We start from the raw sequence: 17,613 nt of genomic DNA, 5'->3' as shown, positions 1-17,613 counted from the left end.
TGATGGGAAAAAGGAAGTGATTTCCTTGCAAAGATACATGTTTGCGAACACTGAACACAGTCTAGTCTGTTTCTGTGAACAAGACCATACAGGGCACCTATCTCGTGCTCTCAGGACAAGTTCGAATTTTCAGCATTCGCTTTCATTGCCTGGGGTCTTGCACTGGAGATCAGACTTGCGGGGCAGGATAGCAGAATCTGTGTAGCAGCCAGGCCTGGTAAGCCGTAAACTTTAGGCTGCTTAACAGTTAATGGATAGCAGTGCCCTCCTGCTGCAGGCAATCTGGAAAGCATAAAGTCTGACCCTGTTCCAGCCCCTCGCGGCTGTCCCCGGGAAAGATCCCTGTATGCTTTCCCTCTGCAGCCTCCACCACGTGGCTGTTAAACGACGGTCATTGTTATGCAAAGGAAAAGTCAAGCATTCACAATAGTAACATTACAGTAATTCCCCTAATTAGATGCAGCAGTCGCCGAGCGAGATCACCCTGAGGCGGATCACTAGGAGAGACAGAGAGCGCATGCTGCGTGAATCCCTGCACAGACCAGGGCCCTATGCTGCCATGCTCGTCGAGGCAATGCTCCCACTGTACCTGAGGATGGCCTGGCGCGGAAGAGTGTGCTTCCACGGAGCACCCAATAAGGCACCTCTCCCCAGGAACCTCCTGCGGAGGCTTTTCGAGTACCTCTATGAGAGCTTCGTGGAACTGTCCCAAGAGGATTTCTGTTCTATCCCTATATGTATTGACCTTCCTTTCATATAATTTTTATTCCTGTTTTGTTAAAAAATAAATGTTTACATGTTTATAGCACTTACCGACTGATCCTTCCCCTGATTCAGAGTCCGGGTTAACGGCCGGGGAGGGTTGGTAGGGGATCTCTGTGAGGCTGATGAAGAGATCCTGGCTGTCGGGGAAAGCAGTATTGTAAGCGCTGTCGCCTGCCTCGTCCTCCACAAACCCTTCCTCATCTTCCCCATCCGCGAACATCGCCGAGAAACTGCCCGTCGACACTATCCCATCCTCAGAGTCCACGGTCACTGGTGGGGCATTGGTGGCAGACCCACCGAGAATGGCATGCAGTGCCTCGTAGAAGCGGCATGTCTGGGGCTGGGCTCCGGAGCGTCCGTTTGCCGCTTTGATTTTTTGGTAGCCTTGTCTCAGGTCCTTGATTTTCACGCGGCACTGCGTTGCATCCCGGCTGTATCCTCTGAGTGCCATGGCTTTGGAGACCTTCTCGTAGGTCTTTGCATTCCGTTTTTTGGAGCGCAGCTCCGAAAGCACAGACTCATCGCCCCACACAGTGATCAGATCCAAGACTTCCCGGTCAGTCCATGCTGGGGCCCTCTTTCTACTCTGAGATTGCATGGACTCCTCTGCTGGAGAGCTCTGCATCGCTGCCAGTGCTGCTGAGCTCGCCCCGATGTCCAACCAGGAATTGAGATTCAAAATGGCCAGACAGGAAAAGGAATTCAAATTTTCCCGGGGCTTTTCCTGTATGGCTGATCAGAACATCTGAGCTCGGACTGCTGTCGCCCCCACAGCCAACACACAGTGGTGTGATGTAGGATAGCTCTACTCTACTAAATTTCCGTTCCACACACAGGCTAACTCGACATAGCCATGTCGAATTTAGCGCTACTCCCCTCGTCGGGGTGGAGTACCGAATTCGAACTAAAGAGCCCTCTAGGTCGAACTAATTAGCTTCCTGGTGTGGACGGTTGCACGGTTAAATCGAATTAACACTGCTAAATTCGACATAAACTCCTAGTGTAGACCAGGCCTAAGATAACCAAGAATGTAACGAGTGCCAGCCCTTGGTTTAGAAATAAATGGCTATATATGTATTTTGTACATAATTATTATTTTGTTATAGTCCCCAATCCTGCAATAAGCCTCACATGGCAGAGACTCCATTGAAATAAATTGATCCCTGCCTAGGTGCAGGGGTTTTCCTAGGTGGAAAACAATTCTGGATTGGGCCATACATTTAATATTTGTGGTTGAAGTTAGTACTTGGCAGTTTAGTGATTTCTTTTTATCAGTGCAAATCTTTTTCTATTATTACTAATCTACTATTTTATTTAAGTAGTACCTAGGAAGTTGTCATATCTGCTTTTCTGTAACACCTTAGGACACTAGAGCAAATACTAAGAAAAACCATTATAATAATGATTTGTCCTGGGACCAGATATTACCTTGATTTGCACAGTTCTCATTGAAATCAATGGTGGAGGTCTTCAGAACACAACTCAAGGAAAATATACCACTCCTAGTTGTGTAACACTGACAATTGAGGGGGGCCATTAAAAAACAGCAGCAGCAAACAAGATTTTTTTTTTGTTTTGGTACCAAAATTTGGGTGGATAGCTATGAATTAGGATGGGCAACACTTTCTTGGATTTACACCTAGAGTTAAAGAAACAGTCCAGATTTAAAATAATTAAATGTCACTTAGTACTTTGTCCATTTTAAAATGTCTAAATGACTTTACCACGGAGCTTGAAAAATATACCTGACATTTTGTGGAGTTCTATTTTATTCAGACTTGACTCCTGATACTTTGAAAGTTAAAACTACAACCAGGGACTGACCAAAAAAAAAAAAAAAAAGCACAATCCTCATTATAAAAAAAATGTTTGCGCTTCACCTCTGCTGTATCTTGACCAAGCAATGATCAGCAGTTGAGGCACTGGAGTGGTCTGCAGAGTTAGGAAGATAACAGTGCATTGGTTTGCACTAGGTTCGTGTTGGGAATATTGTCTTTGCAACTTTAAGTGTTAGACCATTTTAAACCAAGATTGACGTCCTATAGAAAGTAATAGCACTGTACTCACCTAGGAAAGGCTGCTGACTTTTTGTACACTTAGCATAGATAGTGAAATTCTTGTCAGTTTCACTCTGGGTTTTAAGGAGTTACACAGTGATATAATATTTGAGTTGCAAATGCTGCAGAGGAATTTAAATTAAGCCTTTTTCCTGACACCTAAAAATCATAAACATTGTTGTTACATCTGAGTTTATTAAATATTTTTATGCAGTTTTAATTTTGTGCATAAACTATTTTATTATCTGGTGATCTATGAGTGCGTGTTAAGATTGAAGGTAAAGAGCATTCCATTAAGAAACAAAAAACAGCTTGACTAATTTAAATGTTAATCACTATTGCTAAAAATATTTTGAGGTCAGTTATTTTTGTACATAAGCATCAATATTTTACATAATTTACGAGGCTCCACTCAATATGTCTTGGTTTGGTTAAGTATGGGTTCTTGGATAAGGTTCTCAGAGTAAAACACTTTCCTTTAGTACTATATTTAGGCTTTAGATGTGCTCCCCTCAATGCAATCTTAAAAGTAGCAAAACTGTCATTGTAAGGGATTTCAGGGTAAGATATTTGTTTTAATTTTCCACAGAGATGAAAGGACTGGTTGTGCAAATGATGATGGAGAAGCTAGGAAACCTGCAGATACACCTTTACAGAGAAGAAAACGAATATCCACTATGCCTAATCTGGCAAAACCCAGAGTTACACTTCCATCTGCACAACGTTCAGTATCAAAGTCTTCTCAAAAACAAGTACCTCAGTCTGTTACTAATGGTAACTCTTCACTTCAGAAGGAATCCTATCCATCAGAGAAGATTAATATAGAAAGCTCCCCAAAGTCTCCCATACTGCCTGAAAAGAAGACACCTGTTCCACAAGTGCCACAGTTTTCCCCACTTAAAAAATCAGTGAGCAAAGAGCCAAATGTGGGTGTAACTGCTCTAAAAAATGATGAAGTCCTCCAGAAGAACACACCCTGCCCTCTCAAGGAGAGACCCACCCAAGGAAGACCCACACAAGAGGAAATGTCACATACAAAACCCCCTCTAACAAAAGATAAACAAAAGTGCACAGACCGTGAAAGAATCCTCAAAGCTCAGAAGTTAAGAGAGATGCTCAAAGAAGAGCTTAAGAAAGAGAGGATGGTAAGGTCCTGCTTTGGGAATTTTGGGCAAAGAGGACACAAAGAAAGGGATCAACATTTGCCTGATCCCTGTGGGTCAATTCCAATATGAAATCTACGGTAACTATGATGTCCACAGCATAGTGCTGGCAGCCTATGATGGGGTCTAGTAGCTCTTGTGCTATCACAGGAGTGAATGTTCTTTTGTATTAAAAATATTTATTTATTTATTTATTTGGTGGTGGTGGTGTGATTCTACTAGTGGACCTTTATGTGACATAATAACACTCCTGCTAACATGCCAGCCAGAATGCTTACTATTTTTATCATGTATTTTTATCATTGGTAAATGCAATGCGGGGGCTGAGAGTTGGGATTCTTGTGTTCTGTATTCAGCTTTGTTATTGACTCAGTTCTGTTATCTTGGACAGCTCACGTCACTATTATTCTGTTAACCAGTATCTACCATTTTATAGTTGAGCAATCTTATGGGCATGTTAAAACACTTAACTATTAAACTTCATGAGATTCTAATGAAAACTGAATTCAGCAGCACAATGTAAGAGATTTCTATACATCAGTAGAGGAGGTACATATGAGAAGGAAAAGAGGCAGCAGCTTTCTTTCGGTGGATAAGTCAACTTGAAAATTAGTCAATTAAAAAAAAAGTGGTTTCATGTACTATAACAGGTCTTTAATCTCCCTGCCAACAACAACAATATGAATTTTTAAAAAGCCACACAAAATGGCAGGGAGTTCAGGAGCATTCATAGTGTCTGAAACTACTTTTATCTATTTTTTAATTGACAGTGTTCATTTTTAAAAGTTGAATTAATCATTTATATGAAAACCCAACAGTTGCAATCCTGTGCAAGTTCACTCTTTTGTTTTATTTTGAATTAGGCAAAGAGAAAATATCATCTAAAGTGTCTCACACTCCTTGGTTTGACACACATTAGTCCTTTTAGTCTCTGATACTAGACCATCCATCCAGTGTGTCTTGACTTCTGGGTCTACACACTCATACCCACACAGAGCATTGAGGTCTCTTGAAAACCCAGATCAATTAAGATTGACCATGTCTTTGAGAAATGTAGATTGTATTAAAAAAAAAAAAAAAAAAGCTACAATAATGTTAGAGAAAAATTAGGCCGGGCATATATCAAAATAAATATTTATATTATATAATGTGTGTGAGTAAAGAAAAAGCTAAATAAACATGTCTTTGGTATGTAGAAAAAATGGAAAACTAGACCTACAGTAATTGAAGGGAAAACTCCGCCAGATCATTCCAAAATGACTATGAGAGACTTGATATACTACCTGCCAGAAAACAATCCTATGAAGTAAGTACAGTTCTCTTCTCCTAAAGGTAAATTGTTTTTGTCTGTGTATACTAATTTAATCCTTGTGAAATGTATTATACTGACAGCCCTGGATACAGAAGTCCTATTTATCCATAGAACAGGTAAAGCATGGGCAGTGGCAGCGTAAGCTTCTGAATGCTGTATCACTATTACTTGGTATTTGTATTGCAATCGAGATTAGAGTCTCATGTTAAGTTCTGTACAAACATATGGAGACACAGTCCATACCCTGAAGTATTTCAATGTATATAGACAAGTAATAAGTGAAGTGTGGTATAATATAATCAAATCTGTGTGTATACGTGAACATACACTTGAATTTTTCCCAATTGTAGATTAAATATTAGCTGCTCTTCAATGTAGCCATCATAAGTTGGCTGACTTTTAATAGGTATCATGGCGGAGGTGTGTTTTGAGCGGGTAGTTACCGTATTGTATCAATTTGGAGTATGTGTGTTCCACATATCATAAGTAAGGTTAAGATTTTGTCACAGTTATTTTTAGTAAAAGTCATGGACAAGTCGTGAGCAATAAACAAAAATTTATGGGAGCCCCAATCTGTCCATGACTTTTACTAAAAATAATGAGGGGGGAGAGGGCTGGGTGGGGAGGGAAAGGAATGACACCTGGATCCCCATGCGGGGGGACTAACAACTCTAGCCTCACCGTCATAGCGGGTACAGCTCCAGCTCCAAACCCTGCTGAAGCCGTGGGGTGGGGACATGCAACAATGGCTCTGGAATCTGTTGAAGCCGAAGGGGTTGAGCACACGGCCCCAGCTCTGGCTGTGGGGGATGGAGGGGGGGCGCATGGCTCTGGCTGCGCTCCTGACAGCTAAGCCGAAGTTGTGGCGGTCCAGTGAAGTCACAGAATCCATGACCTCTGTGACTAAATTGTATCCTTAATGGTGTGTAGTGTGGAGCAAGGCACAAAAATGTCACAAACGTCTGTCAATATAATCTCTACCTGGAAGACTAGCCTGAGGAGTAGTAGGGTAGGTGGTTCATTTTCTGTGTCCATTGGAAGTTTGGCATTTCTCCTTGCCTTGCTAACATTGTTGCCGATTGTGCTGGTAGCACTGGCACTGTTAGCTGTCCACTGGTAACTGGTCTGAGATCAAAGAACTCATGGTATGTCTACATGGAGCAGCAGTGTGTACTGCATGAATATGATTTCTAATGCACGCTAACAAGTTCCACGGTAATGGGTCTATATAGATCTTGCTAACACGAACTAAAAATACCCTATTGCATTTTAGCGTAGTACTATGATGTTATGTAATGGATTCGGACAGATGTGAAGTCAGGTGATGTGAAGTGACAACAGGTTCTCTATCCCATTACTAATTCTCCTGAACTATTCATTTCTAGAACCTTAAGTTGCTCAAGTTGCTTAGCAGGATATACAGATTGTGAAATTAGATGATGCACTAGCATGGTATAAAGAGAGTGCCCTAGTAAAGATGTTTTGCCTTCAGATTTAGAACAGACTTTGGGGGTATTTTTTTTTCTGTTAGCGTAAATCTATGTATCAGTGAATATTGTCATATCTCTAATATTCATTAATAGGTCTTCGCTGGCAGAAGAAAAGAAAACTGAGAAGACTTCTACACAGGTCCAAATGAGAGAGTAAGTCTTTTTGTCTATGGTACTTAACGTCAAAATGCCTTCTGTTGGAAAAGAAGTACCTTTTATGTGTAAGTAATGTAGAAGGGATTGTCTGGTTCTTAACTTACTGTTGTGATAAATTTATTCCTTTGTTTTAAATGAATTATTTTAGATGGCGGGAAGATGGAGGAGAAATGGTAGTCATTAGATAAATTGTCCAGGAGCAGAATGTAGAAATCAATCTGTTCACTCAGACTTCTTGAGACAGGTTAGCTGTGATGAGTATCTTGTTGTTCATGGTAATAGGTTTATCATGTTACATTTGTGTTTTTTAATCATTGTTATGACAGGGAGGACTTGTAATTCAAGGAAAGTTATTGTTGCAGCCAGTTAACATGTTAAAATTTGTTTGGTGTTAATTTTACATGCATCCAGCCAATTGACATTTTCATATATCAAAATATAACTGATAAAACATTAATCTGAAGATTTATAAAATTGTGGGGGTTTTAGCTAGGTGACTGAATAATGTATGGGGTAATCTAGCAGATACATAGCAACCAGAAAAAATTGCTACTTGTGTGTATGTGCTGAAGTGTTAATCTTTCAAAATTGTAGACCAGAAGAGATACGTGCTCCTGATCATGAAGATGAGGAGGCTGAGACTGAGCCAGAGGAAGGGGAGGAGAATGATGGTCCTCTTCTAGTTCCTCAAGTGAAAGTAGCAGAAGATGGTACAATTATTCTGGATGAAGAAAGGTAATTGATATTCTGCAACTGACTCCTGTGCTGTGTGTGTCTGATGAATTACTGTCTGGTTTCCAGAGTGGTTAACAGTTAACTCAGTTAGCAGGAATTACATTATCTGGCTTCATAATTTTACATAACACTTTACAATTTAGTTCAGAGGTGGGTAAACTGTGGCAGGACTGTCCTGCCTGGCCCTTGAGCTCTCACCCGGGGAGGCTAGCCCCTGGCCCCTCCCCTGCTGTTCCTCCTCCCCTGCAGCCCCTGTGCCACCAGCGGTCTGGGCGGCAGGGCTGCAAGCCCCTGCTGGGCAGCGCGGGGGCATGGCTGACTCCAGCGGGGCTGCCAGTCCTGCTGCTCTGAGCGGCATGGGAAGGGTGGGTGTGGGGAGGGTTGGATAAGGGGCAGGGTGTCCTGGGGGGCAGTCAGGGGAGCAGGGGGCGGTTGGATGGGGCGGAGGTTCTGGAGATGGGGCACAGGAGGTGGTTGGATAGGCGTGGGAGTCCTGGGAGGCCTGTCAGGGGGTGGGGGTGTGGATAGGGGTCAGGGCAGTCAGGAGACAGGGAGTGTGGGGGTTGGATGGGGGTAGAGTCTGGGGGCGGGCAGTTAGGGGTGGGGGTTCCCAGGAGGGGGCGGTCAGGGGACAAGGAGCAGAGGGGTTCGGACTCTTCACTACATTTTACTTAATGTATTTGTGTTCCATATTTCTAAAACGTTAGAGTGAATGTAATTACAGTAGAACCTCAGAGTTATGAACTCCTTGGGAATGGAGGTTGTTCGTAACTCTGAAATGTTCATAACTCTGAACAAAACGTGGTGGTGGTTTTTTTTTCCAAAAGTTTACAACTGAACGTTGATTGATACAGCTTTGAAACTTTACTGCAGAAGAAAAATGCTGCTTTTAACCATCTTAATTAAATTAAACAAGCACAGAAACAGTTTCCTTACCTTGTCAAGTCTTTTTTAAACTTTCCCTTTATTTTTTTAGTAGTTTACATTTAATGCAGTACTGTACTGTATTTGCTTTTTTTGTTGTTGGTCCCCGCTGCCTGATTGTGTATTTCTGGTTCCAAATGAGGGGTGTGGTTGACTGGTCAGTTTGTGTGACTGCTGTTCATAACTCTGAGGTTCTACTGTATGTAATTTAACTAGGTTAATACCAATTCCCAATATTCTCTAAATCATATAATAGATATTGGCATGGTAATGAAACATAGTTAAATTGATGTGAACTTGCAGTATGGCAGAAAGAGTCTTAATTCTCAGTTTCTCAACAGACAAATTGTGGTTCTCTAGGTTTTTATTGCCCCATGACATTTCTGATGTCTGACATCCTGGGTTGCTTTCTTATTTTCAGTTTAACTGTAGAAGTTTTAAGGACAAAAGGGTCATGTGTTGTAGAAGAAAATGATCCGATCTTTGAGCGTGGCTCCACAACTACCTATTCCAGCTTTAGGAAAAGTTTTTATACCAAGCCGTGGTCAAATAAAGGTAGGTATATTTTAGTTTCAAGTTTTGAGTCTGTAGAAGACTAAGCCCTGATCCTGCAGATACTTGCAGACATATATTACTTTACACATGTGAGTAGTCCCATTGACCTCAATGGATCTATTCATGTGTAAAGTTAATTACTTATTTAATAGTTGTAGGATAGGGGACTTAATGAGCAAAGTTCTAGCTTGTGCTGAGCATAGGGATACTCAAGAAACCCCGCACCCAGTGAGATAATGGGCTGGAATCTGGTTGCCACTCCAGAAGTGGAAATGCCACTCCAGTGTGCCTCTGACAGGAGGGTCGTTATGGGACTGGGGACCAGGTGGTATAAACTGCATATTAAATCATGTGTGCTTCCTAATCCGGCAGCAGTTATACACACAGCCCTTCCAGCATGGTTTAGGAATAGATGGTGTGAGGAATCTGTGCATCGGGCTGCTTTTTGCAGTGTATATGTGCACCTATGTTTTGTGGGTGCAGGACACTATGCTTAGGTCTACCAGAACTTGGCCTTTATTATTTGCCGGCAAATAATAATGTGGTAGAGATCACTGTGTATGAGAACACTTCTCAAATCTTTGGGTGGAAGATTGTGGTTTCATTCCCGATTTTCTCATGAATTCTTTGGAATATTGCTACTCTGTGTAAATTAAAGAGCAGTAAAAAAAATACGTTTTGTTTTATTTTGTGGTTGCATTTATAAAGAATAAGATGAGAATTAAAATTCATGAATTAATGTTGATCTAGTGTTGTTTGCAGAATTAGTGAGATTAGTGTTTACTTATTTTAAAAATCTAGATTGTTCTTTTTGTTGACAACTGATATAATAGTAGTAATAGAGGTATTTAAGAAAGTAACACACGGCATAATTTAAGACTAAAATGTGACAATTCTTAGTATTCTTTTAATCTGAGAACTCTAAAATAACATATTTCCTAAGGATTAATTCTCCATTGATACTGATACATAAACAAAAATAAGCTTGTTAATTGTAAATGAAGGAAACCTTCTAAATGTTTGTGAAATGCAAGAGAACAAAATTGTTAGGGGCAAAGCTGTATTTTTAATTAAATATAGTATTATCAATACTCCTGTGTGTGTACAAAATACAACTATAAAATCACAATAGTGATTGTAAGTAATTACATATAAAATAAGCTAAACCTCAGGAGAAAAATATTTTCAACAAATGTGCTAATGAGTGGTTATTCGTAGTCAAAAAATGGTATGATCTGCAGAAGCTAAATTCTTGGTTTGAACATACATTATTTAACTTCAAAGTATACTGTTCACAAAGGCATAGCATAGAGGGAATTGATTTTTCAAGGTGGTTAAAAGCTGGAGTGAATGTGAAACATTTGATAACCACAGAAGCAACTTATTTTGAGTAAGCTCTTAGAACATGAACTTTATTTCTGATACATGATCATTTTTAATTACTTCAGTGTTTATCTTCCTGACTTAATAGCTTACTTTTTAACAAAATTACATTGTTTAAGTTTTAGAGCAGAAATCTTCTCCAAACTGCTTTTTACTGGAGTGAATAGTGTTAGTAGTACCTGAATCATCTCTCCCTTCTTCTTAAGTCATGACATGAGGAAAATATTTTTCAGGAGGCATGCTGTTGTTTAGTGTATTCCACTGTGAAGGGTGGGGAATCAGTGAATAATTTAAAGCTTATTGGATATGTATTCACTTATAGTAGTAATTAGCTTGATATGTTTTCCATGTTGCTAGATGCTCAGAAGCTACACTGACGCTGTAAGTACCTAGATAAACATTTATACTGCATTCCTCAGTAGTATCAAGATGCTTTACAATACGATAAGCAGAAAAAGTATAAAATAAAGCAAATTCAAATAACAATAACTTTGAATACAGGGGTAGCTGGGTGAAATGTAATGGCCTGTGGTTTACAGAAGTTCAGATGATCCCTTTTGGCCTTAAACTCTGTGAAACTATGAACTGGAATAATGGTCTGGTTTGGAATTTAGCTCTGTCTGAATATATTGGGTGTACATATTTTGTTTTTTTACTCTTAAATGTAAAGATTTTGGTTCATATAGTAAAAAGGATGATAGCATTCATTACTTACTTGTGTATGTATATTTTTGTTACAGAAACTGACATGTTCTTTTTAGCTATTAGCATGGTAGGAACAGACTTCTCTCTGATTGGTCAGCTGTTTCCTCACAGAGCAAGAACAGAGATTAAGGTAAGTAAAGCAGAGAATGATATTACTAGTGCAATTGTCAGCATTTACTTTTGTTCTCAACCTTTTGCATGCTGTTTATACAGTATTTTAGTATTAATAACTTTTGATGGTACATGGTTCGGGGGTAAAGTTTGTGGTAACAGTACATTTTCAGAATATAGTTAATATCCAGAGTAATGTGCTTGAAATGGATAAGATGCTTCTTGATCTGTTACAAATTAGTTAAACTTCCTAATTTGACTAGATACACTTGTAAATCAAACCACTGTGTTAGTTACAACTTTTATTTCCTTGTGGGCAACCTTTTCACTAACTAAAGGAGTATTTTTATCCTGATTTGCTACCTTTTATATCTGTAGTACTGCAAGATTTGCTTAGTGGAGAAGGATTAATATAATTTACAGTATACGTTTTTTCAGAACAAGTTTAAACGTGAGGAAAAAGCAAATGGATGGAGGATAGATAAAGCGTTCAGTAAGTTTTTACTTAACACCTGATCAGAAGAATTTAGTTATGAATATGTAATTTTTTTATGCTTTAGTTTGTTTGAGCCAATAAATTAATTCTACAACAGGGTGTTTGTTTGTAATACTTAACATTTAGAGGTTAATGTAGTGGTTAAAGTACAAGACTGAAAGTAAAATTTTTAGCTTTTAGTCCCAGCTCTGTTGATTTGGTGTCTAATTTGGGCTAAGCATATACTTTTTCTGTGCCTCAGAGTCTTTCTGTGAAATGGGGAGTAATATTTAACTATCTCACATGTAGGATCCATTAGTTACTAATTGTAGAGCACTCTGAGAATCTTGAATGACAAGTGCTGTATAGGTACTACTCTTACTTTCATGAAATGCGAGTGTCTACTTCATTTAGCACAGTGGTTCATAATTTGATATTGTGATGCAACCTGAATATTTGTTGTTTTTCAGAATTTTCAAAGCAATTATGTGAAGCTGTGTCTACACTGCCACTTTCAACACTAAAACTTTAGTCGTTCAGGGGTGTGAAAAAACACACCCCTGAGTGACCAAAGGTTTAGCGCTGAAAAGTGCCAGTATAGATAGCTCTTTAATGCCAGAAGCTGCACTCCTGGTGATAAAGCTACCACTGCTTGTTCGGGGTGGGTTTTTTATTGCCGGGAGAGCTTTCCCCGGTGATATAGCATGTCTACACTGCTCACGTCACAGCGCTGCCGTGGCCACACTGTAACGTGGGCAGTGTAGACATACCTTAGATGCTATGGGTTTTTTCATTTACCTTTGTTTTAAAATTAAGCTTCTGCACGCCTAATATGTTTCCTCTGGTCTCTGCAAGCTTTCAGTGCCACTCCTATAAAAGAAACTGACTAGTCATGAAACGTGCAGTATGGAAAGTGGTGGTTGGGCATGGAAATCATAAATGAACTATTTGTTTTAAGAAAGCAGAAGCTTGAATAACTTTATTAATTGTGAAATATTACCTTTTATATTTCACTCTTTTAATTGAACAGAGGAAAAGCGACCATTTGACTTTGAATTCTTTGCCCAGTTGCTTGAGGAGGTACTGGCAGATGAGAAAAAGAAGAAGCAAAAAGCTACTAAAAGACAAAGTTCAAAAGAGAAGAAGCCACACAAATCTCGGAAAAAGCAAAAAGGTACTTAATTTTAGAATTTTCTGTTCAAGATAGTAATACGGAATAATACTGTTTTAGTGCTTCACTATTGGGTCATTGAACAAGTGAAAAAAATCTTCTAAGACATGTCATACTTCACTGTTCTGAACAGATTTCTTTCAGGCAATGGGAGCCTTGTGTGACATCACTGGATTCCTAGAAGGACTTTTTTCAGTTCTTAATTTGCTCATTTAGAGGATAGTATTAGCTGATTTCTAGAGAGGTATCTTATATGAAATAAAATTGTACTGCCTTATCCAAGTTACAGTTGGTTTGGAATCTTGTATTTCTTTTTTGGAGTATTTCAACTTGATCTGTTAATAAATATCTTCATAGGGTGCTCACAAATTCACTGTAAGGCTTTGGCACAGGCATTGAAAGCCCTTCATATTGATACACTCTTATTTAGGTGATTTTGATTTCTCTAGATCCAGTTTCTCATGTTACTATAGTTTTGACTTGCCTTCACCCACTATAAACTTGCAAGTATAATTCTCTTTAGTGAGATTCATTTAGCTGGCTCACTTTCTTAGTTTAAAATAAAGCATAAGATTTATTTTCTAGTTACTCTTAATCTTTTAATTTTTTATATAGTACTTCAATGCTTTTGAAAAGAATTTCATTAATTTTTATGCATGTTTTGCTTTAGCAGTAGTGTAAAACTATTTATAGTTTTTTAAATGTAATTTTGTGACTCTCTGAACTGTCAAAAACTGTTTCAGGAAAAATGGCATTGAGAACAATATGTGAAAAGTTTTTACAAAGATGAGACTGTCTAGGAAGTAGACAGTCTTAAAGACCATTGTTGTCTTTAGAAATTTACTTGCCTGAAATTACTAGATAAGATTATGAATATGCGTTAATGGAAATCATGCTGTCTTTTCCTACCTGGTGGATTTCACACCAAATGTAAAATGTTAAGTTTTTAGGTTTATTTTTTAGCCCACAACTATTTTGTATTTAATGTAGTAGAAAAGGCATGGTTTTTTTACTCTTGTGCTGCACTTTGGATTTGTCACTTATACTGGTGGGGAGGAGAATTGCAAAAATTAATGTGAAAGTATTAAAATGCAAAGTAAAAAACAGGTTTCAGAGTAGCAGCCGTGTTAGTCTGTATCCGCAAAAAGAACAGGAGTACTTGTGGCACCTTAGAGGCTAACAAATTTATTTGAGCATAAGCTTTCGTAGTGGGCTGTAGCCCATGAAAGCTTATGCTCAAATAAATTCGTTAGTCTCTAAAGTGACAAAAGTAAAAACAGTTACTCATCACGTTTAACACTGTATACAAATCAAGATTTTTGCGGTGATTGACTATTAGTATTTCAGAATGTTTTAAAAAGAAAAAAGTAATTGAGTCATTTTTAGAAGCTGTTTCCCAAAACCAGAAAACAATCTTCCTAGAAAGTTTAGGTTCCTAATACTTCTGAGTACTATAGTATATAGTAAAAGTAATTAGATAAATTCTTTGAACTACCATAGCATAATATGCCATATGGAGCCACAAATTAAGCTCTACCCACAATATTAGGGTTTTTTCCCCAGGAAGACAAGTACCTACTTTTCATGATGTAGTAAAGTCAGTGTAACTACTCAACTTAAAAACCACAAGGACAAAGTGATGTGCATTGAGTATAGAATGACATTTTTAACAGTCTCGGATACAAGGACTGTCCCCCAAATGTGTGATGCAGCATCAGTTAACCAGTGCTGAGACTTGATTGCGTCTGGTTGGTTGTTTGCCAAAACATTTCTTTACGGCTCTATTGCTATATCTGACAGCATATTGCCATGGATAGATGAATGCACCAGACATTGATAAAGGAAAGACCTTTTGAGATTCCTAGTTTATAATGCTAGTATATTTATCTGGAACTGTATTGTCTTTGATAGCTAAAGTTGTCAGTGGAGAAGCAGATAATGACCAGGATGATCCTCAGGGTGTCAGAATTTCTGATGCAGAAACAGAAGTGGATGCTGGGACAGCTGAGAAGGAGAATGAAGAATCTCTGAGTGTCTCTGAACAGACAGAAGAACAGATTATATTGGAGCCAGTGACAACCAAGAAGAAGAGGAAAAAGAAGAAAAAAGATGATTCTGAACTGGAAGTGGAGAATCTGGCTGAAGAGGGAGCTTCCCCCCCAAAACCAGCTAAGGGGGGGAAATCCAGCAATAAAAGTAAGATTAAAATGCTCAACCATAATCCATCCTTCTGCTGTTGGCATTGTCCCAGTTTCTTGTGCATTAACTACCCCGTCGGATTATAAATCTCAAATTTTAGCCTATGGAAATACTTGGTGTGTTCTCTTTGGGCCTTTGTATGGTATAAAAAATTATAACATGTAGGTACTATTGTTGGTTCAGAGAGGATAGTAATTGTTTTCATTCAATTTGGGTCTAACAATTACCATCCTCTCTTAGTTTACCTGTGTACCCTCTTTAATCCACCTCCTTCTCAGAAGCCTGGGAGAATACACAGGCTTTGCAGTGTGCTCTGAAGATCAACAGACCACTGGGGGAGAGAGGCCCTCAACTAAAGCTCATTTCTCAAAAAGTGCCTGGCAGCCAGTCCCCTCTCTTTTTAAACAGGAGGGCTATTACCTTCAGTACCTTGGTTGATACCAAGTGCCATTTACTGCATAGGGAGAGAGTTCATCTCTTTGGTACCCAGGACTCCAAACCATTGAAGGTTTTGAAGTGAAAACAGGTTGAATGACGTATGGAAACAAATTGGATCTTTCATTGCAGACCAAGCACAGACATAATTTATGAAGCACCTCTAAGCAAGAGCGCTACCACTTTCTGGACTACCTGACGTTTTATGGTAGTCTTTAGATATAACTTCTGATATCACATTACAACAATCTATTATGGAATATTGTTTGGTTTAAACCACTGTGGTCGCACAGGTGAGATCTCAGCTATGTTAATAAACAGTATGGATCACCCTTGAAAATGTAGTTGGGAAAAAATATCATGAATTCATAAGCCTTTTGGTGAAAATTTTATGGCATGTTTCATTTTAAAGGGCACTGTCAGGTAGTTTTGGCCCCAAATATAAATTTTTTAAAAACACATCTCCAAACAGCCCCCATTAAAATATTTTAATTTTAAAAAAATCAACCTAGTTTTTGTTGAGATGTAGAAATTTTCCTTAGAAGTGTTTAAAACTTTGCAGTATTATTATGTGAAAATTGGATGGTGAAACTGCCTAGAAGCTCCAAACTGAATGGGGTGCAAACCAGTAAATTAAATTTAGATTTTTTTAAACCTCTTTGATTGTTGATTAATGTAGGCAAAGAAAATGTTTAAAATTTTAACCTGAATTCCTTTTCAATTTTACTATAAATTACAGTATAACCTTTATAATTACATAAGCCTACAATTTGTAATGGAAAAGGTTGCATCATTTTCATTAAGGGACAGTTGATATCTGTTCAATGACGCAACCATTATTTAAAAACAAAATCTCCAAACACAATATTGTTTTCTTTATAGACTTCATTTTACTCAGTTGGAAGACAGTGACTTTCTTTATCCTGATCGTAGCAACAAATCTGGATTTAGCCCAAAGTTTCAAAGTTTAGCTATCTATACACATAAGTCTGAACTTTCAAAGTGAAGTGATTTTTTTTTTTTTGGTTGCCTTAATTTTTGAGCTGTCCAGTCAGAAACACTTTAAATGCCAGATTTTTCTGAAATTCAGGTCCCTCTCGGATGTCTCAATTTGGTTCTCAAAATAACTTCTAACATTGAAGCCCTATTTTTGTTACGTGTGTTAGTGTTTTCTCTTGTGAATGTTTTGGAATCTGTACTTACCAGGCATTTTCTGGAAATACATATTAAACACTTAACAATTTGCTAACAGAAAAAAATGCAGTGTCTGGTATGAACAGTGATAATCATGCTGAATGTGGGGAGGAACTGGATGTTCTTAATCAAGAAAATGTGGATGAGACTCCTGTTCTGGTGGAGCAAGAATCACACTCCTGCTTACAACTGAATGATAAAACTGAAGAAAGTGATCTCAATTTAACCAGGTAACTTTTGCTACAAACACAAAAATCAAACAATTTCTTGCTAAAATTAGTTTTGTTTTTGTTTTTTTCATTCTTACCATCATATTCATTGGTGAAGATGGACAGGGTCTTCGGTTTCCATGTGTTGTCAAGCTTTGCCCTCAAGGGTGGTGGACTCACGTTAATTTTATACCTACAACATGATCCTTACCCTGAAAACCTCCTCTTAACTTAATAAAAATTAATGCTAAACCCCCATTTAGTGATTCTTTAAATCCAAAATTTCTCTTATTTTTGGGATGAACATCAAGACCAGTGACTTATTCCAAACCTTTCCCTAAAGCTTTAAGGAAAATGTGATGGTGCCACTAAAGTAGAGCTTAGTAACATTACTACTGTACTTTGTGGCGGAGATGGGGAGAAGGAGGGGTTCTGTACACTTTTTACTATAAAATGTGTCTTCTGTAACACTTGTGGGGAAACAAAAGTATACTTAGTTTAATACTGAGTTGAAACATAACCAGGTTTTCTCAAAGATGCAATTGTTTTTGGTCAGGAACTTTGAGAAACTTTT

General features: G+C 38.4%; 1 protein-coding gene across 7 annotated transcripts in view; it reads left to right on the top strand.

Moving 5' to 3' along the window:
* The window catches only part of BDP1 (B double prime 1, subunit of RNA polymerase III transcription initiation factor IIIB), a 91,853-nt gene that overhangs the window by 8,154 nt on the left and 66,086 nt on the right, over window positions 1-17,613 (top strand). For 6 of the 7 annotated variants that reach the window (XM_039545314.1, XM_039545313.1, XM_039545311.1 and 3 more), the window contains exons 2-11: window positions 3,412-3,967; window positions 5,182-5,291; window positions 6,881-6,940; window positions 7,538-7,678; window positions 9,024-9,157; window positions 11,281-11,375; window positions 11,795-11,849; window positions 12,862-13,005; window positions 14,914-15,198; window positions 16,889-17,060. In XM_039545314.1, the coding sequence (XP_039401248.1) occupies window positions 3,500-3,967; window positions 5,182-5,291; window positions 6,881-6,940; window positions 7,538-7,678; window positions 9,024-9,157; window positions 11,281-11,375; window positions 11,795-11,849; window positions 12,862-13,005; window positions 14,914-15,198; window positions 16,889-17,060 (1,664 nt within the window). In that variant the 5' untranslated portion in view covers window positions 3,412-3,499. Of the gene's footprint in view, window positions 1-3,411; window positions 3,968-5,181; window positions 5,292-6,880; window positions 6,941-7,537; window positions 7,679-9,023; window positions 9,158-11,280; window positions 11,376-11,794; window positions 11,850-12,861; window positions 13,006-14,913; window positions 15,199-16,888; window positions 17,061-17,613 lie in introns of those variants that run through there. The other variant, XM_039545316.1, reaches the window with a different exon arrangement.

The sequence above is a fragment of the Mauremys reevesii genome, linkage group 6 (genome assembly GCF_016161935.1).
Source record: "Mauremys reevesii isolate NIE-2019 linkage group 6, ASM1616193v1, whole genome shotgun sequence".
Lineage (NCBI taxonomy): Eukaryota > Metazoa > Chordata > Testudines > Geoemydidae > Mauremys > Mauremys reevesii.
The sequence above is the reverse complement of the archived record's forward strand: the minus strand, read 5'-3'. Positions and strand labels throughout refer to the sequence as shown.